Source organism: Enhydra lutris, unplaced genomic scaffold (genome assembly GCF_002288905.1).
Source record: "Enhydra lutris kenyoni isolate GAN:26980312 unplaced genomic scaffold, ASM228890v2 scaffoldscaffold38, whole genome shotgun sequence".
Classification (NCBI taxonomy): domain Eukaryota; kingdom Metazoa; phylum Chordata; class Mammalia; order Carnivora; family Mustelidae; genus Enhydra; species Enhydra lutris.
In genome coordinates this window covers 19,431,497-19,451,001 of record NW_019154122.1, presented here as the reverse complement: position 1 = coordinate 19,451,001, position 19,505 = coordinate 19,431,497, and the positions used below count along the sequence as shown (strand labels likewise).

Sequence of the window (19,505 nt, the reverse complement as noted above, 5' to 3'; positions counted from 1 at the left end):
CCAGGGGGCGTGACCGCGAGCTCCGCGCCCCGGCCGCACTGGCCTCGGGTCCTGGCGGCGTGGCCCCCTTTGCCCGGTCCGCACGAGCTCGGTCCTCGGTGGCCTCTTGGGTGCCAGGGTCTCGGCGCCCAACCGGACAAGCAGCCCGGCTCCTTCCAGTACAGGCGCCGCTGCTCGGCTCCGCGCCCCCGGCCCGCGGCGCGGTGACAGGTCCGCGGAGGCCGCCGCCGCCGCCTTCTGACGACGTGTACTACACGCTGTCCGATGTGAACCCGCCTTCCGTCGGCGTTTGGCGCAGAGGCGAGCCCGGGCCCTTCCCCGGAGCAGGGCGGGAGGCTTCCCGTCGCTCTCGGGACACGGGCCGGGATTCCTTCCCTCAGGTCCCGCCTCCTGCGGTCGCGTGCGTCACCGCCGCCGCGGAGCTTCCTGGGAGTTGTGGTTTAGACCCTCCCTCCGGCCCCCGACGCCAGTGGGCTGCAGACTACAACTCCCGGCAGGCCCCGCGGCGGCCCCAGGAGCCCCGGGCTCGGGGTCCTCGGCGGCCTCAGCCGGTGGTCGCGGCGAGGCAGGGCGGCCCGGCTGGCGGGGTTGAGCAGCAGCGGGGCCGCGGGCGGGCTGTTCCACACACCGAGGCCGCTCGGCAGGCCACTGGCAGATAGACTCGGCGCTTTTCGGCCCCTGGAGCCCCCAGGCCGAGCGGGAGGGTCGCAAACTTACGGGCAAGTGGAGGGGTCGACGGGGGCACTAGGGTCTGGCCGCGACCGGGGCCCGGGGCGGCTTCTCGAGGAAGGGGGATGGGACGGCAGGAGGCGGGGCGGCCCCGGGCTGGTGGGGCGGGGTCACGCTTGGGGGTGCGCGTCCGCCCTGCCCAGTCCGGCCCGGCCCGCCCCCGCTGTCCCCGCGGAGCCTCGGCCGGGACGCAGCGCCGGGCCCTGACGTCTGCAGTGCCCGGGGCGCCAGCCCTCCGGCTCCGCTCCCGGCGGCAGGTCGTGTTCGGTCGCTGCGGCTCCTGCGCGCGCCAGACGGACTGCTGCAGCGGGAGCGAGGCCGCCAGAGCTAAGGGAGCCCTGCGAGGCGGGAGGCAGGCCCCCGGGGCAGCGCTGGGCCTCACGGTGTTGGCTCGGAAATGGGCTTGTAGACAGCGGGCAGCCCGGGAGCAGACCAGCCGGCTTCGTCCGCCCGCCGCGGTCCCGTCGGTGGTGCTAACTGTTCGTCTTGGTATCTCCCAGGCGCCACAGGGCTGGATGGCTCTGGGCTTGGACGCTCGGCAAGGCTAGAGGCCAATCCCCAGGTCTCCAGGCGCCAGGGCTGCAGCCGGCAGGTTCAAGGCGGGCAGGGGGGGCGACTGGACGACCAGACAGGTGAGCTCTTGACAAGCTTGTGCTGTGACGGTTTGGATCTGCTGTTTCATCCTGTGGTTTCTGTTCGATGCCGTGTCAGAGGAGTTTGGGTTGTTTCTGAGTGTGTGCGTCTGTGTGCGGGGGGCTGATCATGTGGCTTGCCAGTCCTCTGCGTTCAGAACCCATTGAAGGAACAAGGCGGGGCGCCGGACAGGCTTTTTCTGGTGGGCACCTGCGGGGCAGGGGCTGAGGCTGGCTAAGTGGAAGCCTTGGCAAATGCAGCCCTTCCTGGCGGGTCCCCTCCTGGCCTGTTGCTCCAGAGGCAACAAGTGTCTGAATGCCTTGCCCCTGCGGCGTGGCCCGAGCAGTGGTTGGGGCGGGACGTCCCAGTCTGCAGGGTACCTGCGGGCTTCCATCTCGTCCGAGATTCAGGTGATGACAGCTCTGTCCTTCCTTCGGGCCTTCCCCCAGCAGGTGTCTTCTTGCTGGGTCAAGTTGGGGTTCCTGGGTGCTCTGTCTCAGGGCTTCCTCCCAGTCGCTAATGGGTCAGACTCCCCAGCACCCAGAATGTCCACCTTTGTCTTAGCCAGACCTGCTGCATGACAGGAGCCTGTGATGCACCAAGTTTTGCCGGTTGACTGTGCCCCACATGGTGTCGCTCAGACAGCATCGCCGGGCACAGCTGGAGGCACAGGGAAAGGAGTGGCGGCCGCCTGTCGCACGTCATGTCAGCGTCGTGTAACTGTGTTCTTCTGAATAAAGGCAACTTGCCAACCTCCTAGCTAAATGGGATTGGATCTTTATGGCTTTTAAAAGTTTTTCCAATAAAATATTCACAAATAGGGAAAACTTCTTGTTTCTATGCTGTCCTAACGTATGTTTTGGAAGTCGTTCTGCCCTCCCAGAGCTGGCGGTTCCTTGAGACCAGAGAGACTAGTGCCCAACAAAACAGACCCAGACGCCTGCCTGTTTGCTTGAGGTGGTTAGATGCTAAAAACGTCAAACTGCTTTTTGAAAACTGTTTTCTGCAGACTTGCTTGTCGGCTGTCTGTGTGCTTTGCTGCGTTGTGTGGGCAAGGCCGCTAGTTTCCGACAGGAAGTCTCAGTGGCTTTCCAATTTGTGACCCGAGAAGTAGCCGCTGAGTGTCTGGAGCGCGGACTTGAGGCTGGTCTGTGTTCTAAGGTGAGTTAACTTTGCTAAGTGTGCGTCTGTCCTTCCAGTCCTGTGCTTTGACCGGCTCAGAGTCTTTCTCTTTTTTTAGAGAGAGAGAGAGAGTGCCCGTGCGTCCTCGCATGTCAGTGAGGGGGAGGGTCCGAGGGAGGCGGAGAGAGAATCTTAAGCAGACCCCGCTGAGCATGGAGCCTGAGGGGCCTGATCTCATGACCCCGACGTCAAGACCTGAGCCGAAATCAAGAGTCAGATGCTTACCCGACTGAGGCAACCAGATGCCTCTGCTGCAGAGTCATTTTATTTTATTTTTTTAGAAGATTTTATTTATTTATTTGAGAGAGAGGGAGGGAGAGAGAGCATGAGAGGGGAGAAGGTCAGAGGAAGCAGCAGACTCCCCGCGTAGCTGGGAGCCCAATGCGGGACTCAGTCCCGCGACTCTAGGACCATGATCTGAGCCGAAGGCAGTCGCCCAACCAACTGAGCCACCAAGAGCCCCCACAGAGTTATTTTAAAAAAATGTCTTGACAGCCTCTGCCAGGGTTTGGGTACCAGGCAGGGGTATGGCCTGTAAACTCTGAGGAAAATGTCAGAATACAGCTTTTCCGGCAAAGGAAGAGACAGAAAGCAGTCTCTCGGTGAATGTTCCCACTGAAGTGGTGCCTTCTCCCTCTGTAGCCTCTCTCGCTTTGGTCACTGCATCCCAACTCCTGAGCCTGGGCCATTCCCCACTTGCCACCCCTCCCCACACACCCTGGTGGGATCTGCCGAAGAAGAATAGTGAGCCCTGATACCAGGAGGGCTGGGCACCTGCCGTCCCGTGGAGCGTGCTCAGCACTGGGCCCCAGGGACGATGGTGACGACTGACAAAGACCAGGCAGATGGGCGGAGCGAAGGGATGGAGAGGCTTGGAAAGCTCCCCAGCCCCCCATGCTAGAATGCCGTGCCAGGATGCTTCCGAGGCCCTGTAGGAAGGGACAGCGGGGGGGGGGGGGTGCTGTTGGAGGCTCCGCTCAGGCCTGAGTCGAGGTGGCGCCGTGCCGGATGGAGACGCTGAAGCAGAGGGCAGGGGAGGAGGCCAGGAGGCTCCTAGCGTAGCTTGCTGCCCTTCTCGGGTGCCCCTGTGTCCTGTTGGAAATGCACCTGTAGTGTGAGGCCCGCGGATCCCTAACGCCAGCGGGTGGGCAGGCTGAGCGGCCGGCCCTAGAACGGCCCAGGACACTTGGGTCCTTTCCTGCCCTGAGTCCTTTATTTCTACGTGGAGCCGATTTCTGGCTCTGCAGGTGGGGTGCCCCTGCCCGCGTGGGCCTGCAGAGGGGCTGTCTGCTCACGAGGTTTGGGCTCGTGGTTGCCTGGGACGAGGCACACTCTGGCTGAGTGTAGCTCAGAGGGGCGTGTGGGAAGGGCGAGGAGTAGCGGTTCTGGTGGCTTCCCAGCGAGCAGGTTCCCGGCAGAGGGAGGCAGGGGAGGGGGCACGCAGGCCGCCAGCTCGGGCCGGGCTGCTCTGCCGAGCTTGCGTATCTGTAGCAGCTGCCCATGGGGACCGGCCCAGCGGGGGTCCGTGGCGTCCCTCCCCTGTCTGGAGCTTGTTGGTGCCTGGGGGTCCCAGGCTTTCTCGGGGTGTTCTTGTGGCGGCAGGCCTGGGCTTGGTGCTGCTCTGTAGGAGAAATTAGAAGCTCTTGGCCCAGGCGCCCCATGTTAGCCGGGGCCAGGGCCCGGAAGGGAGGACAGCCAGGGAGCGACAGGACAGGGAGGCCGAGTGGCCCACGAGGTGAGGAGTTTCTTCATGGAAAGCCTCCTAATCAGTCCGTGGGTTGGGAAGGTTTATCGTTCCAAAACACTCACCTGCTTCTGTGGAAGCCCCTGGAGGTCCTCCATGGGCAGGGTGGAGAGGCCGCCGCCCCAAGGAGCCTGTGCAGGAGGGAGGAGAATTTGCAGAAGTCCGAGCTGGATCCTACCCACGCGAGTCTGGGCCACAGACTGAGTCTGGCCCAGCCCTGCTCACCCTGTGCTGGACACGGGTCTTGGAGTGGAGCTGGGCAGAGGGTGGGTGTCAGATGGCCCATGGGGCTCAGCTCCTACCCCTGGCAAAGGCTGGCCACCACCCCTCCTCTCTGCCCACCAGTGGCCTCCAGTGGGTGGCAGTGTTTCCTGGGGGGGCCAGGCCTGGGTTGCCTAGGGTCGGCCTTGGTGGTAGGGCAGGACGCAGGATCCTGGGGAGGGACCCAGGTAGAGGGGTGACATGTGGTTTCCCTCCCGTGTTGTTGGCCAGTGTCCTGTGGCTGAGGGGGCCCCCGGGCCCTAGTGGGAGCTGGCAGTGACCTGGCTGGTCCTCAGCCACAGCCAGCCAGCCTCAGTCTGCCCCCAGCCTCCTGGGCGTATGGTGAGGAGACGGCCAGGTACACCCGGGCCAGCTGGTTTTCTAGCCTTAGAGCCCTGCTGGCAGCATGGCAGACCCCCTCCAGAAGAGGGGTGCTGATTGCCCTCTTCCAGTCTGGTAGTCCCTGCACCTCTCCAAGTCCTGTTGATTTTCTCTCTTAGCTGTCCTTCAAATCTAGCGGTGTCATTAATTACAAAGAAACTTTAATAAGAAACATACAATACCAGGTTCCAGGGGCGCCTGGGTGGCTCAGTGGGTTAAGCCTCTGCCTTCGGCTCAGGTCACGATCCCAGGGTCCTGGGGATCGAGCCCCGCATCGGGCTCTCTGCTCAGCGGGGCTCCTGCCTGCCTTTCTGCCTACTTGTGATAGGTCTGTCAAATAAATAAACAAGCAAATCTTTAAAAAATAATAATACCAGGTTCTAGGTCATAAGCGATTGGCCTGTAACGAGCAGCCGGATCAGGAGGTAGGACGGTCCTGTGTCGCAGAGCCCCGTGTTGGCCTGCACTGCTGCCTCCTGCTTTGGGAACCTTTTGTAAATGGATCCCAGTGGTGGGCACGTGGCTGCCTTCCTTCAGCGTCTGCAGAGCTCTGCCTCCCAGCTGTGGGCTGTGACTAGTACGGGGTGGGGTTTAGGCTCCCTTGGGGGTAAATCCCATCTCACGACCCAGTTCACCCTTGAGGAGACAGGACGGTGTTGTCGTGAACACAGGTGCTCCTTCTTCTGGTACAGTCTGGAGTGGGTGGGGCCGCAGTCCCCAGGAAGGACCCAGAAGCTCGAGTAACCTCAAGGCACTGTCCCCCGGCCTGGGTAGTGTCCCCCTCGTGAGTAGTGGCCTGGTGACCGGAACCCTGATGAGTCTGGCAGGGGGCACCTGTGCCAGGGCTGTGCCCCTTTACCTCAGGGCGCCTGCTCCGTGTATGTCTGCGTTCCCTGCATGCCCTGGAGACAGGCCCCTGTGGGCAGAGGCGGCTTCTCGGGGCTGTGGCCACTTTAGTCTCTTCATGGTGTCTTGATGGACGCTAGTTCCTGACATGGGTGCAGCCTAACTCACCGGCCGCATGAACAAGAGTCCGTTTTCTTCTGGAAGCATTGTTGTCTTACCTTCGTGTTAATATCTGCCATGCGAATCCACCGATTTCAGAACAGTCGGTGCTGGTAGCCCACTGTGCGCCAACCACCCGGAACTGGGTCTGCTGGCACAGGTGGACCCTCTGTGGGCATTTGCCAGGTCTTGTTCCTTGGGGGTCCGCCATCCTCTCACCAGGACTGCCCCCCTCTACTTCTGCCTGTGATCACCTGGAGGCAGGGTCTCATAGCGGCTGGAGGGGCCTCTCCAGAGGTGCCCAGCTTTCCTCCAGGACAGGTGCCACTTCCCAGACTAGTGTCCCCTGCGCTGGCCGTGAGCCAGGTGAGCCTCCTGCGGTCCATAGCACATGCACTTACCGCACTTCCTTCAGCCTCAGGACATTTGCACATGCTGTCCTCCCCCTCCCTGCCTAGCTCTCCCAGACTTGTCCCCACCTGCCTCCGTGGCAGCCCTCACAGAGCCGGTGAGAGCCTGTGTAGCCTTCTTGATGTGGCCTGAGGGTCCCGTCTGCCTGCAGGTCCCGGAGCGGCCCCACCCACCATGGACCCAGACCCCCAGGCGGGCGTGCAGGTGGGCATGCGTGTGGTGCGCGGCGTGGACTGGAAATGGGGCCAGCAGGATGGCGGTGAGGGCGGCGTGGGCACGGTGGTGGAGCTTGGCCGCCATGGTAGCCCCTCAACCCCTGACCGCACGGTAGTCGTGCAGTGGGACCACGGCACCCGCACCAACTACCGCGCAGGCTACCAGGGCGCGCACGACCTGCTGCTCTACGACAACGCGCAGATCGGTGCGTGCGTGAGTCCACGGTGGCGCCTGGGGCGTGGGGGTGGGGCGGGGCCTGGTGCACCCTGACCCTGCCCTGCCCCCAGGCGTTCGCCACCCCAACATCATCTGCGACTGCTGCAAGAAGCACGGGCTGCGGGGCATGCGCTGGAAGTGCCGCGTCTGCTTCGACTACGACCTGTGCACGCAGTGCTACATGCACAACAGGCACGACCTGGCCCACGCCTTCGAGCGCTACGAGACGGCCCACTCCCGCCCGTGAGTTTCTAGCCGGCGGCCCCCCAGGCCTGGAGCCGGCCTTGGCCCCGGCCACGCGCTCCCCAGGCTGCAGCTTGAGCCCTTCCTGAGCTGCTTCCTGGAAGAGTGACCGAGGTCATGGCCCCTCCAGAGGCCTGGTCACTGACACCAGGCCCCACGTGCCATGGAAGGTAGCCCTGTCCGCTGGAGCGGCCTGCAGAGGTTGGTGCTGTGCGGGGGCGTGTGTCTGTCCTGGCACGAGCCAGGCTGGCTCCCCCGGGCAGCTGTGCCGGGGGCACTGGGATGGCCTGTGTGGCCGGCATCCCCAGTGGGAGCCCCAGTGGCCCGTGCTGGGAACTAACCCAGAGACGCAGCTGGGGACACCCTGCTGGCCAGCCTAGGGGGCTCTGTCGCTGGAGGGGGCGTGCGGAGGGGACGAAGCTGGGAGGATCTCCTGGGCTGGGGCGGCCACCCAGAGGCCCCGCCCACAAGAGGCTGCTGCCCCATCTCCTGGACTGGTCCCCGTGCCTGGGGGAGGGTGTGTGTTCGATCCCAGCTGCCTGCTGGCCAGAGCAGGAAGGGGGACCAGCTGTCTGGGCGCCTCTGGGCAAGCCTGTGTTCCTCACTCTTCTGTTTCTCTGTGCTGAGCCCTCCCTGGGCCAAGCTGTGCGCTGAACTCTGGGGCAACCCTAACAGCTCAGCAGTTCAGTAGGGGCAGCAGGTGTGGAGGGAGGGCGGCACACGTGGAGGCCACGCTGTGAGGGGGCCCAGAGTGGAGGGCACTGACCAGCGGGGCCAGCCCTCCTCCCTGAGAGCCGGGTGGGGCCGGGCTCGCACCCTCCCCTGCCTCCCCGTGGCCCAGCGCCCACTTGCTCTCTTGCAGGGTCACCCTGAGTCCCCGCCAGGGCCTCCCAAGGATCCCGTTGAGGGGCATCTTCCAAGGCGCGAAGGTGGTGCGGGGCCCGGACTGGGAGTGGGGCTCACAGGACGGTGAGTGGGGGTCTAGGCTGCCGCTGGCTGTGTGTGGGCCTTGTGGCACTGGCTTAGCCTGCCATGGGGCCTCTGTCCCCCCAGGAGGGGAAGGGAAGCCAGGCCGAGTGGTGGACATCCGTGGCTGGGACGTGGAGACGGGCCGGAGCGTGGCCAGTGTGACGTGGGCCGATGGCACCACCAATGTGTACCGTGTGGGCCACAAGGGCAAGGTGGACCTCAAGTGTGTGGGCGAGGCAGCTGGTGGCTTCTACTACAAGGAGCATCTCCCAAGGCTCGGTAGGGTTTGGCCCCAAGGACACCACACCCGCCTGCCCGGCTGCCCTCCTGCCCTGGCTGGGTCCTGGGGCAGCGCTGGGCGGGGGCTGGGTGCTGAAGTTGCTGCGTGGAGGGACGCCGCTGGGGGGGGGTGACGCCGCTGAAGGGGGGCCTGTCGCCCGCCCTCAGGCAAGCCGGCGGAGCTGCAGCGCAGGGTGAGTGCCGATGGCCAGCCTTTCCAGCACGGGGACAAGGTTAAGTGTCTGCTGGACACAGACATCCTGAGGGAGATGCAGGAAGGCCACGGCGGGTGGAACCCCCGGATGGCGGAGGTGAGCCGCCCTGCCTGCTGAGCCCCCCCCCCCCCCCCCACATCCTCTGGACCCCCAGCCCTCCCGCTCCACCCAGCCACAGCCTCCGTGACCCGCCACAGTTTATCGGACAGACGGGCACCGTGCACCGCATCACGGACCGTGGGGATGTGCGCGTGCAGTTCGGCCGCGAGACGCGCTGGACCTTCCACCCTGGGGCTCTCACCAAGGTGCATGGGGGGCTGGGCTGAGCCCCGTCTGTTCGCTTCTGCACCCCTCCGTGTACCTCATCGGCTCTGGGAATGCCTTTCTCCAGTCCCTAGGGAACAGGGGAGGGCTTTGTGGGGTCCAGAGGGGCTGAGTTCCGCAGGGAGGGGATCCCGGCGTGAAGGGACAGAGGCAGGTGAGGTGCTGGGCACTGGTGGAGGCTGGGGGCCGGCAGCCCGGGCACTGGCTTTCATCCTGCTGGGCCAAGAAGCCATTGTAGCATTACCGGTGGGAAGTCACCTTCTAAAATGTTCTTCAGTGGTGTGGCATGGGGAGCACTTGGGGCAGTGGAAAGGCCCTTTAGGAAGAGGGTGGACACAGCCCAGGGCGGCGGGGAAAGGGGTGGGCACAGTGCTATGCGGATCGGGGCCCTGGGTGGAGGCGTGTACCCCTAGCACTGGGCTCTGGACCTGGAGTTCTGGCCCCTAGAAGGTGGGGGGGTTGGGGTGGGTGCCATGAGGCCCATGGTTTGCAGTGTAAGTCTCATACAGGGGAGGGCACAGGTGTGGGGGAAGTGGCCAGGAAAGGTTTGGGGATGGAGGAGAAGTGGCTCCTGACCCCCACTCCCATGGTAGTCTGGCCCTGCCCCCTGGTTGTCCCAGGGTCCCACCCCCACCCCCTGTGCCAGTCTGGACTGGCCTTGGCCATGCCGTCTCCTTCTCTGTCTGAGTGTAGGGACAGGCCCACCTTGGCTTTCACCCCCGGAGTTGGCTTTGGTCTTCTCTGGCTGTCACCCCCATGGCTCCAGGGCTGCCCACCCAGGACTGACCTGGTCACGTGTGACTCTCCTCCACCTCTGAGGCAGGGGCTGGGGTCAAGTTCAGGTCTGCCTATTCTGTGGAGGTGCCCTCCTGCTCCATGGCCCAGGGCAGCCACACCTGCCTGGGGGTGCCCCTCACGTGCCTCTCTCTCACTCAGCAGAACGCCTTCTGGGTGGGCGATGTGGTGCGGGTCATCGATGACCTTGACACCGTGAAGCGGCTGCAGGCTGGGCATGGCGAGTGGACAGATGACATGGCTCCTGTGAGTGCCCCGGTGCCCAGCCCCACCTCCCCTCCTGCCCTGCCAGGAGACCCGCCAGTGACCTTCCTCTCTCCCCACGCAGGCCCTGGGCCGCGTCGGGAAGGTGGTGAAGGTTTTCAGAGACGGGAACCTGCGCGTGGTGGTCGGCGGTCAGCCGTGGACCTTCAGCCCCTCCTGCCTGGTGGCCTACCGGCCCGAGGAGGACGCCAACCTGGACGTGGCTGAGCGTGCCAGGGAGAACAAAAGTGCGCGAGCCAGGCTGGGGCGGCCGGCAGGAGGCGGGGCCACGCTGGGCCGTCCCTTAACTGAAGCCCTGCCCCGCCTAGGCTCCCTGAGTGTCGCCCTGGACAAGCTGCGAGCCCAGAAGAGTGATCTTGAGCACCCGGGGAGACTGGTGGTGGAGGTGGCCCTGGGCAGTACGGCCGGGGCCCTGGACCTGCTGAGGCGGCACCCCGAGCAGGCGAGTTCCCGACACCCCCCTGCCCTCCCTTCGGCCAGCCCCGGGGAGCGGGGAGGAGGACAGGGACTGACCCGTGGGCTCTCCCGGCAGGTGGACACCAAGAACCAGGGAAGGACAGCCCTGCAGGTGGCCGCCTACCTGGGCCAGGTGGAACTGGTACGGCTGCTGCTGCAGGCCCGGGCGGCCGCGGACCTGCCAGATGACGAGGGCAACACGGCGCTGCACTACGCCGCCCTGGGGTGAGGCCCGGTCCAGGGTGCGGTGGGGGCGGGGCAGCCGCAGGTCAGTGGGCATCGCGCCCCTCCTGCTCCCTCTCCTGTCAGGAACCAGCCCGAGGCTGCCCACTTGCTCCTGAGCTCCGGCTGCGGGGCCAATGCCCTGAACGGCGCCCGGAGCGCAGCCCTACATGTGGCCGTGCAGAGGGGCTTCCTGGAGGTCGTGAGGGTCCTCTGTGAGCGCGGCTGTGACGTCAACCTGCCCGTAAGTGCTGGGTCCGCTGGCCCTGGGCTCAAGGACGCAATGGTGTTGACCTTCCTGTCGAGTGACCCCTGGGTCCCCGCCGGCAGGACGCGCATGCCAACACGCCTCTGCACTGTGCCATCTCAGTGGGCGCTGGCGCCAGCGGCATCGTGGAGGTCCTCACTGAGGTGCCGGGCATCGACGTCACCGCCACTAACAGCCAGGGCTTCACCCTGCTGCACCATGCGTCCCTCAAGGGCCACACGCTGTGAGTCGGGGGGGAGGGGCACACCCAGTGGACCAGACTCCCGTGGTGCTGCTGGGCCACTGGGGGCACAGTCTGGACCCCAGGCACATCTCCCCGCTCCCCCAGAGCTGTCAGGAGGATTCTTGCTCGCGCACGCCAGCTGGTGGATGCCAAGAAGGAGGACGGCTTCACGGCCTTGCACTTGGCCGCCCTTAACAACCACCAGGAGGTGGCCCAGGTTCTCATCCGCGAGGTGTGGACACGGGGCCCTGGACCAGCCTGGGGCCTTGGGGGTCAGGACCCAGCTGGGGTCCCCGGGCTGAGCCGGTGCCCACCCCCTCTGCCCTTCCCTCAGGGCCGCTGTGACGTGAACGTCCGCAACCGGAAGCTCCAGTCCCCGCTGCACCTGGCCGTGCAGCAGGCCCACGTGGGGCTGGTACCGCTGCTGGTGGACGCGGGCTGCAGCGTCAATGCTGAGGATGAGGAGGGGGACACGGCCCTGCACGTGGCGCTGCAGCGCCATCAGCTGCTGCCTCTGGTGGCTGACGGGGCCGGGGGGGACCCAGGGCCCTTACAGCTGCTGTCCAGGGTGAGGAAGTGCGCATCTGGGTGCTGCGGAAGTCGGCCGGGCTGCCCAGCTGCAGGCAACAGGCGGGGCCTGAGGGACCGTCCACCTCGGCTGTGGGCGTCTGCCCAGGAAGCCAGGCCTTAGTGGGGGTGGGTTGGGCTGGGGCGCTGGGGTTTGCCAGAGGCGTTTTCTGCCACCCGTCAGGGCAGCGTGGCCTGACCAGCCTGGGAAAGGGGATGTGGTGTGGGGTGTGTGTGGGGGGGTACCGTCTGGGAACTCCAGCCCCTCGCCTGGGGCTCCCTGGTGGGGGCCCCTTTCCTGTCTGCCTCCTTCCTGTTCCCACGGCCTCAGATGGTGATGGGGTGCCCGAGGCTCTGACCCGAGGCCCAGGCAGCCGGGGGCTGGTAGGGCGTCCCCGACGGCCACTGGGCCTGCCCTGGGGCCTGCTCCGGCGCGCCCGCCCTCACCGGCCTCTGTCTGCCGCCCAGCTACAGGCTTCGGGCCTCCCGGGCAGCGGGGAGCTGACGGCGGGCACGGCGATCGCCTGCTTCCTGGCGCTGGAGGGCGCCGACCTGAGCTATGCCAACCACCGCGGCCGGAGCCCGCTGGACCTGGCCGCCGAGGGCCGCGTGCGCAAGGCCCTGCAGGGCTGCGCGCAGCGCTTCCGGTGAGCCCGGCGGGGTTGGTGTGGGCCCGGGCGCCCTCCCCCGACCGGGGCCGCTTTCAAGCCCCCTCCTCCCACCGCAGGGAGCGGCATGCGGGCGGCAGCGGGGGCGCGGCCGCGGGCCCGAGGCTGGTGCTGGGGTCCCCCAACACCGTGACGAACCTGCACGTGGCCGCGCCGTCGGGGCCCGAGGCCGCGGAGTGCCTGGTGTGCTCGGAGCTGGCGCTGCTGGTGCTGTTCTCGCCGTGCCAGCACCGCACGGTGTGCGAGGGTGAGTGCGGGGGCTGCGGGGGTGCGGGGGGTGCCCGAGTCCACGCGCACCCGCCCGACCGAACCCCCGCCCCGCAGAGTGCGCGCGCAGGATGAAGAAGTGCATCAGGTGCCAGGTGGCCATCGGCAAGAAGCTGCGCCCAGGTGCGTGCCCGCCCCCCGCCCCGCCCCGCCCCGCCGGCTCGCGGCCCCGCCTCCCCTCACCCTTGCCTTCCCCCACCCGTCCCCGGTGCCGGCCCGCAGACGGCACGGAGGTGGCCAGCGCGACCCCGGCGCCCGGCCCGCCGCGGCAGCTGGTGGAGGAGCTGCAGAGCCGCTACCGGCAGATGGAGGAGCGCATCACCTGCCCCATCTGCATCGACAGCCACATCCGCCTCGTGTTCCAGTGCGGCCACGGCGCGTGCGCACCCTGCGGCGCCGCGCTCAGCGCCTGCCCCATCTGCCGCCAGCCCATCCGCGACCGCATCCAGATCTTCGTGTAGCCCCCCCGCCCCGCGCCCCGGCCGCGCCCGCCGCCTTCCGGAGCCACGTCCCCCCGTCGCCTTCGCAGGCCCCCGCGCCGTGTTTTATAAAAAGATTCTCGGACTTTTCCGCTTGGTGCCTGCCTGGGGCGGGCTCGGGGCGGGGATGGGGGTGGTTGTCCGCCCCGGGGTCCCGCCCCGCCCCGTCGCTGCCCCCGACCCGGGCTGGCCTGCGCGGCGCCCCCCTCCCCCTCCGCGCCGGGCTCTGCGCTTTGGCCCGTGCCTCGCGCGTCCTGCCTTTTCTAGCGCTGACGCTTCCAGACCCCCGCGCAGACCCCGTCCCGGGAGCCGGAGTCCTGCCCCCGGGCCGAGACGCAGGCCGCCTCCCAGGCTCCCGGCCTGGGGCCGCGGAAGTATGGAGCCTGGGGACGTGGTGTCCGCCAGAAGTCCCGGTGTCCACCCCGCTGGTGGGCTTCCCCCGACCCGCTGCTGCGTCGCCCTCACTGCCCCTTTCTCTAACCCCCGCGGGCTGTGAGGTCGTCTCTGACCCTGTTCTCTCTCGGCGGGTAGGGTCTCTGCTAAGCAGAGAGTTGGGGAAGGGGTTTCGGGCGGGGTGGGGGCATGGGTAGGGTCTTACCGACCCTTGAGCGTGGTAGGCCGGAACAGGGCCCCGGGGGAGAAGGCAGACCCAGGGCAGAAGGGAGCCGTTTGTTGGGGCAAGTATTCCGCCATGAAGAGCAGGGGTGCAGCTCTCCACTGGGCTCCGCAGCCGGTCAGGGCGCTTTCCAAGAACTACCCGAAATGCTCCCCCGGAGCCTCCCGGCTGTCGGCCAGCAGCTTGGCACTGACCCCGCTGGCCTGGCGCGCGGCTCTCACTCTGGGCGCGAGGCCTGGATGGAGAACACGGAGTGCCAAGCCCCCCGGCCTGGTCTGCCTCTTCCTCTGCTCCCTCCCCGCACCAGTCCCTGTCTGCTCCGGCCCTCTCAGGCCTCCCGAACAGGCCGCCCCGTCGAGGCTTCCAGCCTCAGGACGCTGATCCCCTGGCCCCCCAACCCAGGCCCGTTCCCGGCCTCGGCCCCAGCCCGGGCTTCCCTGCTCCCACAAAGCCCGCACCTCGTTCGCTTCCCTTTTAGCTCCATAGGGTCTGCTGCCTTCAGCTACCGCACCTGGTTCTCTGGGGTGCTGTCCCCACGTCCCTGCCTCTTGCCCGCCCCAAGCACCCAGTGCTCACACTCCTCGTCCCCACCCCTCTCTCCAGGACCTGGGTCAGGCAGCCGCTGGGGCAGGGGACAGGTCCTGAGTTGGTGAGAACAGAGCCTGCTCTCCCAGGTCTCGCTCGCTGGTCAGGGAGCTGGAGGAGCTCCATCCAGTGGAAGAGGACTGGGGACCCCAACTGCCTACCCTTCCCTTCGCCGGAGCCTCTGGCGTCTGTCTATCCTTTCTCTCGCTGCCGGGCCCTCCTCGCCCCCACCCCCCACGTGACCCCGCCCAGCAGGCCCTGCCCAGGCTGCTGCCACCGACCCACAGGCCCCGGGTCCGCACCCCAGGCTGGCGGCAGGACCGTCCTGACAGTGGGGACGGCCAGCCAGCTTGTTCCCTTCAGGGGCACGCACCTCCCCCTGCACGCATCCCTGTAACCCGAGCCGCTCGCAGCACCTCCCCGCGCAGCCCCACTGGGCCCGAGGCCCCGACAGTGAGTCCGCAGGCGCCATGGGCCTTGGGGCCTGCATGTCCTCAGCGGCGTCGGGGGCCCAAGCCCAGGCCCGCCGGCTGGAAGCCGTGCTGGGCGCCCTGTGCCTGCTGCCCGCACTCCTGCTGCTGGCCCGGCTCGGGGCTCCTGCCGCCCGGTTGGGGGCCAGCGGGGCACAGGTGAGAGCGGGTGTGGCTGGGCGGACGGGTGGGTGGCCGGGGAGTCTGAGAGCCTGCGTGTCCCCAGGGGGGGAGGGGGGAGGGGGAGGAGGAAGCCAGTATCAGGCCTCCAGCTCCGCCCAGTCCGACCTGGGCTGTGGTTAGTAACCTTCTTTCCTGGCTGTGGAAGCAGCACGCTGGCTGGGCTAGAAAACCCAAACTCGCAGGAAGACCAAAGGAGGGAATTTCAAGGCTCCCTGAAGCACGCACCCGCCTGCTTTCTTTAGTTCTTTTTCCAAGCTTTTTCAGACATGGGGACGGTCCCTACTGTGTCCCCACGAGCACTCGCTTTCCTTGAAGGGAGCCGTCGCCGCACCCTACCAGGCGGATGTCTTCGCCACTCCAGGACCCGGTCCTCCGCCCCTCCAGGTGCCCCGCAGACGCCGATACACGCTGACCCCAGCCAGGCTGCGCTGGGACCACTTCAACCTCACCTACAGGTGTGACGGTGGCTCAGGACGGTGGGCACAGGGGAGCGTGCCCTAGCCCTGCCACCACCCTTGACCTTAACCCCCATCCCAGGATCCTCTCCTTCCCGCGGAACCTGCTGAGCCCCAGTGAGACCCGGCGGGGCCTGGCTACCGCCTTCCGCATGTGGAGTGACGTGTCCCCCTTCAGCTTCCGAGAGGTGGCCCCTGAGCAGCCCAGCGACCTCCGCATAGGTGCGCGCCGTGCCCCCGCCCCCGCCTGGCCCTGTGGCCCCCTCTCAGCCCTGTGCTCCCCCAGGCTTCTACCCGGTCAACCACACGGACTGCCTGGTCTCCGCGCTGCACCACTGTTTCGATGGCCCGACAGGCGAGCTGGCGCACGCCTTCTTCCCTCCGCACGGCGGCATCCACTTTGACGACAGCGAGTACTGGGTCCTGGGCCCCACGCGCTACAGCTGGAAGAAAGGTGATGGCCTGGACTCCTGCGGGGCCCTCTGCACCAGGGTGGGCACAGCAGGAGGGCTTTGGGGGTGGTGGCTGCGATTTAGGGTCAAGTAGGCAGGAAGGGGGAGGCTGGGAGGAGGCCATAGGCCTGGGTTCCAGGAGCCCTGAACAAACCCCCCCCCCCCCCCCGCCGCCCTGCTGCTGGAGACGGAGCTGGAGCTGCATTCCTGGGGACCGAGCTCACTGCCTCTGGAACATTCTTATCTTCCCATGGCTGTGCTGAGGGAGGCTCCGCGGGCCGCAGCGCCGGCAGGCCACCGTCGGCAGAGCCGGGGGAGGGCTGGGCCGGGGCTTGAGGGGCTGACCCGCGGGCCCCGCAGGCGTCTGGCTCACCGACCTGGTGCACGTAGCGGCCCACGAGATCGGCCACGCGCTGGGCCTGATGCACTCGCAGCACGGCCGGGCGCTCATGCACCTGAATGCCACTCTGCGCGGCTGGAAGACGCTGTCGCAGGACGAGCTGTGGGGGCTGCACCGGCTGTACGGTGAGTGCTGTGGGGGCTGGGCGGCCGGGCGGGCGGGAGGGTAGGCCTAAGGCCTAAGGCCGGGTCAACCTCCTGCAGGCTGCCTGGACCGGCTCTTTGTGTGCACATCCTGGGCCCGGAGGGGCTTCTGCGACACCCGCCGCAGGCTCATGAAGAGGCTCTGCCCCAGCAGCTGTGACTTCTGCTACGGTGAGGCCGCGGCCCCTCTGTTGGCCGGCTCTGGCCGGAGGCGGGGTGGGGGGGGTGCCGCGGTGGCCCTCTCTGAGCCGGCCCCTCCCGCCGCTCTGCAGAGTTTCCCTTCCCCACGGTGGCTGCCACCGCGCCCCCGCCCAGAACCAAGACCAGGCTGGTGCCCGAGGGCCGGAACGTGACCTTCCGCTGTGGCCAGAAGATCCTGCACAAGAAAGGCAAAGTGTAGTGAGTGGCCCTGCCCTGTGCCCTCCCCACCGAGGGTGGGTGGCGGGGACTCGGGACCCCGGCCAGCCTCGTGCCCTGCTCCCCGCAGCTGGTACAAGGACCAGGAGCCCCTGGAGTTCTCCTACCCCGGCTACCTGGCGCTGGGCGAGGCGCACCTGAGCATCATCGCCAACGCCATCAACGAGGGCACCTACACGTGCGTGGTGCGCCAGCGGCAGCGCGTGCTCAGCACGTACTCCTGGCGGGTCCGCGTGCGCGGCTGAGCTGCCCGCGGGGCCGAGGCCGCTCATAAAGCACTTTCTCTCTGAAGCCTGCGCGCCTTTCTTGGGCGGGAGGGCGGCCAGCCTTGGGGCCCGCGGGGTGGGGCCGCTCGGCCTGTGCTCCGCTTCATGTGGGGAGCCTGTGGCCGGGACACCCCAACTTCCCCACAGCTCCTTGGGGTGAGGATGCGGTCCTCAGAGGCCCAGGCCACGGCGGGCTTTTCCCGGGGAAATGGGGTAAACGAAGGCACAAATGTGGAGCATCCCCAGGAGAGCAGGCTGAGCCCAAGCAGCCCGGGGTCCCTGGAAGTGTCTTGGGGTTGCTCAGGGGCGCGGGAGGCAGGAAGGCCGAGAAGGGCAGGCCGCTGTGCCCGCAAGGCCGCCAAAGGAGTGGGATGGGGGTTGGGGCGGGTGAGGCCCGAGAGTGAGGGCCGACACCGGAGTTGGGGGAGGAGCTGCTGGTGCCAACAGAAGGGAGAGTGGAGCTGGTGGACACCCTGGGCAGTGGCAAGCACCCCCGTTTGCCACAGCGACGCCCCGTCCCGCTAGACCGGGAGCCCGAGACCTGGCAGGCCAGGAAGAGCCCGGCCAGCACGGGGTCCGAGGCCTCCACCCGGAGAACGCGGGCCCGAGGCCCCGCCAGGCAGCACGAGGGCAGGCCTCGTCCGCTAGGGGCCAGCTGTGGAAGGGCGCGCCGGAGCTCTCCTCCAAGAGCGTTTTACTGCCGTCTTGAAACACGTTAAGTTTGTACAAAACCCACCGTGGCCAAGAGCTTGCACACGGGCTCTGAGGGGCCCGGGGCCATGGATGCCCTGAGGGAGGGGCAGGAGGGTGTGAAGCGGGAGCCCGAAGATTAAAAGTAGAGAAAATCCTGCCCCCGACCTCGTTCCACACCAAGGCCAGCCCGCCCGCGGCGAGCGCGGGACCCCCCGACGGTGCGCCTCCACTCCCCGCGCGGCAAGTCTGACGCACTGAAAAATACAGCCTTTCCTTTCACAACAAGGAAAATGTGGTTTAATTCTACAAATTTACAAGCCAAGATGAAATAAAACGTGGAAAAGCAAACGAGACGGGCAGTCTGAGGCTCGAGGTGGAGATCCGCGGCCACGCCAGCCCGCGGCAGCCGCGCCCAGGCGGAGCAGGGCCTGGGTCTGGACCCAGGTGCTGCCTCCGGCACCCGCCCTGGTCCCGGCCAAGTCCTGCTGGGCGGCCCCCACAGGGCGGGTGTGGGCTCGTGCCAAACCTCAGAACTTGAGGCTGAAGCCAGGGCCCGCGGCCGAGGCCCCCTGGCTGGTGGTCGTGAGGTGGAAGCCCGTCTCCTTCAGGTCGTCGTCGCCCTGGGGAGCAAGTGGCACCGTGGGGCCCCGGCCGGGCTGGCCTCGCCTCGGGGAGCCCCCACATCTTCCCCCCTCTGCCAGCCCGGCCCCTCACCAGCTGGCTGTACCCCAGGCCTCCCTCTGGGGGCCGTGGGCTTGTGCCACGCTTGACCCTTTGCTGCTCACTCTTGGCGGGCCACGTGGGGAACATCGAGGGGTCGATGGGGAGGGGGGTCTCTCGGAAATACTCATGCTTGAGGCCGTCCTCTGCGCTGACTCTCCGCCCAGGGAAGTAGGTTAGGAACCTGGGGGAAGAAGAGCCCTTGGTGTCCAGCACAGGGGTGGGGGTGAGGGCATGGGGGAGGGGCGCACCCACAGGTTCACACACTTGTTCATGAGGTCAAAGCCCTGGTCTGACAGCAGCGCCCCAAAGCGTTTGCGGAGGTTGTTGTAGGGGTACTCGGTGAAGGTCATCTTCTTGACCGCAGGGAGGTCATTGTAGCCAGGCCAGATCTTCTCACTCGGGGTACCCAGGTCCTGAGAGACAGACAGACAGACAGACGGGTCTCAGAACGGCCCCAGCCTGCAGGGGAGGGTCCGGGCCCAGGCGCCTGCATGAACCAGGCGGGACGCTTTGCAGGCAGGAGCCACAGACGCACCTTAAACACTTTGTTGATCTGATCGATTTCCGACTTCCCAGGGAAAAGCGGCTTCTGGGTCAGCAGCTCCCCAAAGATGCAGCCCACCGACCACATGTCCACGGCCGTGGAGTACTCCTGGGGGGCCGGGGGTGCGCTCAGGGGGCTGCATGGGCGGCGAGCACAGGTCAGGTCCCCCAGCCCCCGGCACTCACCTTGGCACCAAGCAGCAGCTCCGGGGCACGGTACCACAGGGTCACCACGACTGGGGTGTAGGCCTTCAGAGGGGACCCGTATTCCCTGGCCAGCCCGAAGTCCCCGACCTGCAAGGACCGAGGGCTGTGGCGGCCACTGAGGCCCAGGTGGGGGCAGCCCCGAGGGGAAGCCGCGGGGACCCACCTTGAGGATGCCCGCGTGGCTGAGCAGCAGGTTGGAGGTCTTGAGGTCCCGGTGCAGGATCCAGTTGTCGTGCAGGTGCTTTACGCCGCGCAGCAGCTGGATCATCAGGGTCTTCACCTCCCCTAGAGGGCAGCGGGGTCACGGCCCTGGGTCATCTGCCTGCCGCGGCAGC

The 19,505-nt window shown here is 67.0% G+C and overlaps 3 protein-coding genes across 11 annotated transcripts in view; 2 read left to right on the top strand and 1 right to left on the bottom strand.

Moving 5' to 3' along the window:
• The first annotated feature begins 1,161 nt into the window (after window positions 1–1,161).
• LOC111154699 (mindbomb E3 ubiquitin protein ligase 2) lies at window positions 1,162–13,035 on the top strand. 6 transcript variants are annotated; one of them, XM_022514547.1, is made up of 19 exons: window positions 1,162–1,361; window positions 6,498–6,767; window positions 6,850–7,021; window positions 7,884–7,990; window positions 8,075–8,269; window positions 8,438–8,580; window positions 8,694–8,789; window positions 9,745–9,849; window positions 9,932–10,094; window positions 10,176–10,309; window positions 10,400–10,548; window positions 10,633–10,789; window positions 10,876–11,036; window positions 11,142–11,268; window positions 11,371–11,604; window positions 12,072–12,250; window positions 12,331–12,518; window positions 12,596–12,661; window positions 12,761–13,035. In XM_022514547.1, the coding sequence occupies exons 2-19, from the start codon at window positions 6,521–6,523 to the stop codon at window positions 12,997–12,999; spliced, it is 2,862 nt and encodes a 953-aa protein (XP_022370255.1). In that variant the 5' UTR covers window positions 1,162–1,361; window positions 6,498–6,520; the 3' UTR covers window positions 13,000–13,035. The 6 variants fall into 6 exon arrangements, with proteins under 6 accessions (XP_022370255.1, XP_022370254.1, XP_022370252.1 ...); XM_022514546.1 differs by having other exon boundaries at window positions 8,682–8,789; XM_022514542.1 differs by lacking the exon at window positions 1,162–1,361 and having other exon boundaries at window positions 5,299–6,767; window positions 8,682–8,789; window positions 9,748–9,849.
• A 159-nt stretch (window positions 13,036–13,194) lies between these two features.
• On the top strand, window positions 13,195–17,050 carry LOC111154711 (matrix metallopeptidase 23B). Of its 2 annotated transcripts, none has more exons than XM_022514565.1 (8): window positions 13,195–14,847; window positions 15,187–15,326; window positions 15,409–15,548; window positions 15,682–15,780; window positions 16,139–16,303; window positions 16,382–16,492; window positions 16,594–16,720; window positions 16,809–17,050. In XM_022514565.1, exons 1-8 carry the CDS (start codon window positions 14,689–14,691, stop codon window positions 16,981–16,983), a joined length of 1,116 nt encoding a protein of 371 aa, XP_022370273.1. In that variant the 5' UTR covers window positions 13,195–14,688; the 3' UTR covers window positions 16,984–17,050. The 2 variants fall into 2 exon arrangements, with proteins under 2 accessions (XP_022370273.1, XP_022370272.1); XM_022514564.1 differs by having other exon boundaries at window positions 15,613–15,780.
• A 921-nt stretch (window positions 17,051–17,971) lies between these two features.
• LOC111154691 (cyclin-dependent kinase 11B) overlaps window positions 17,972–19,505 on the bottom strand; it is a 31,437-nt gene continuing 29,903 nt past the window's right edge. For all 3 annotated transcript variants that reach the window (XM_022514528.1, XM_022514530.1, XM_022514529.1), the window contains 6 exons: window positions 19,334–19,455; window positions 19,150–19,257; window positions 18,956–19,072; window positions 18,685–18,833; window positions 18,412–18,601; window positions 17,972–18,317 (listed from right to left, as the gene is read on the bottom strand). In XM_022514528.1, the coding sequence (XP_022370236.1) occupies window positions 18,225–18,317; window positions 18,412–18,601; window positions 18,685–18,833; window positions 18,956–19,072; window positions 19,150–19,257; window positions 19,334–19,455 (779 nt within the window). In that variant the 3' untranslated portion in view covers window positions 17,972–18,224. The remainder of the gene's footprint in view (window positions 18,318–18,411; window positions 18,602–18,684; window positions 18,834–18,955; window positions 19,073–19,149; window positions 19,258–19,333; window positions 19,456–19,505) is intronic.

Coding starts and splice junctions, on each gene's coding strand:
- LOC111154699 (XM_022514544.1), top strand. CDS start 6,521: ATGGACCCAGACCCCCAGGCGGGCGTGCAGGTGGGCATGCGTGTGGTG. Junction 7,991..8,074: donor GGAGTGGGGCTCACAGGACG/GTGAGTGGGGGT, acceptor CTGTCCCCCCAG/GAGGGGAAGGGAAGCCAGGC. Junction 8,270..8,437: donor GGAGCATCTCCCAAGGCTCG/GTAGGGTTTGGC, acceptor GCCCGCCCTCAG/GCAAGCCGGCGGAGCTGCAG.
- LOC111154711 (XM_022514564.1), top strand. CDS start 14,689: ATGGGCCTTGGGGCCTGCATGTCCTCAGCGGCGTCGGGGGCCCAAGCC. Junction 15,781..16,138: donor GCGCTACAGCTGGAAGAAAG/GTGATGGCCTGG, acceptor CGGGCCCCGCAG/GCGTCTGGCTCACCGACCTG. Junction 16,721..16,808: donor CACAAGAAAGGCAAAGTGTA/GTGAGTGGCCCT, acceptor TGCTCCCCGCAG/CTGGTACAAGGACCAGGAGC.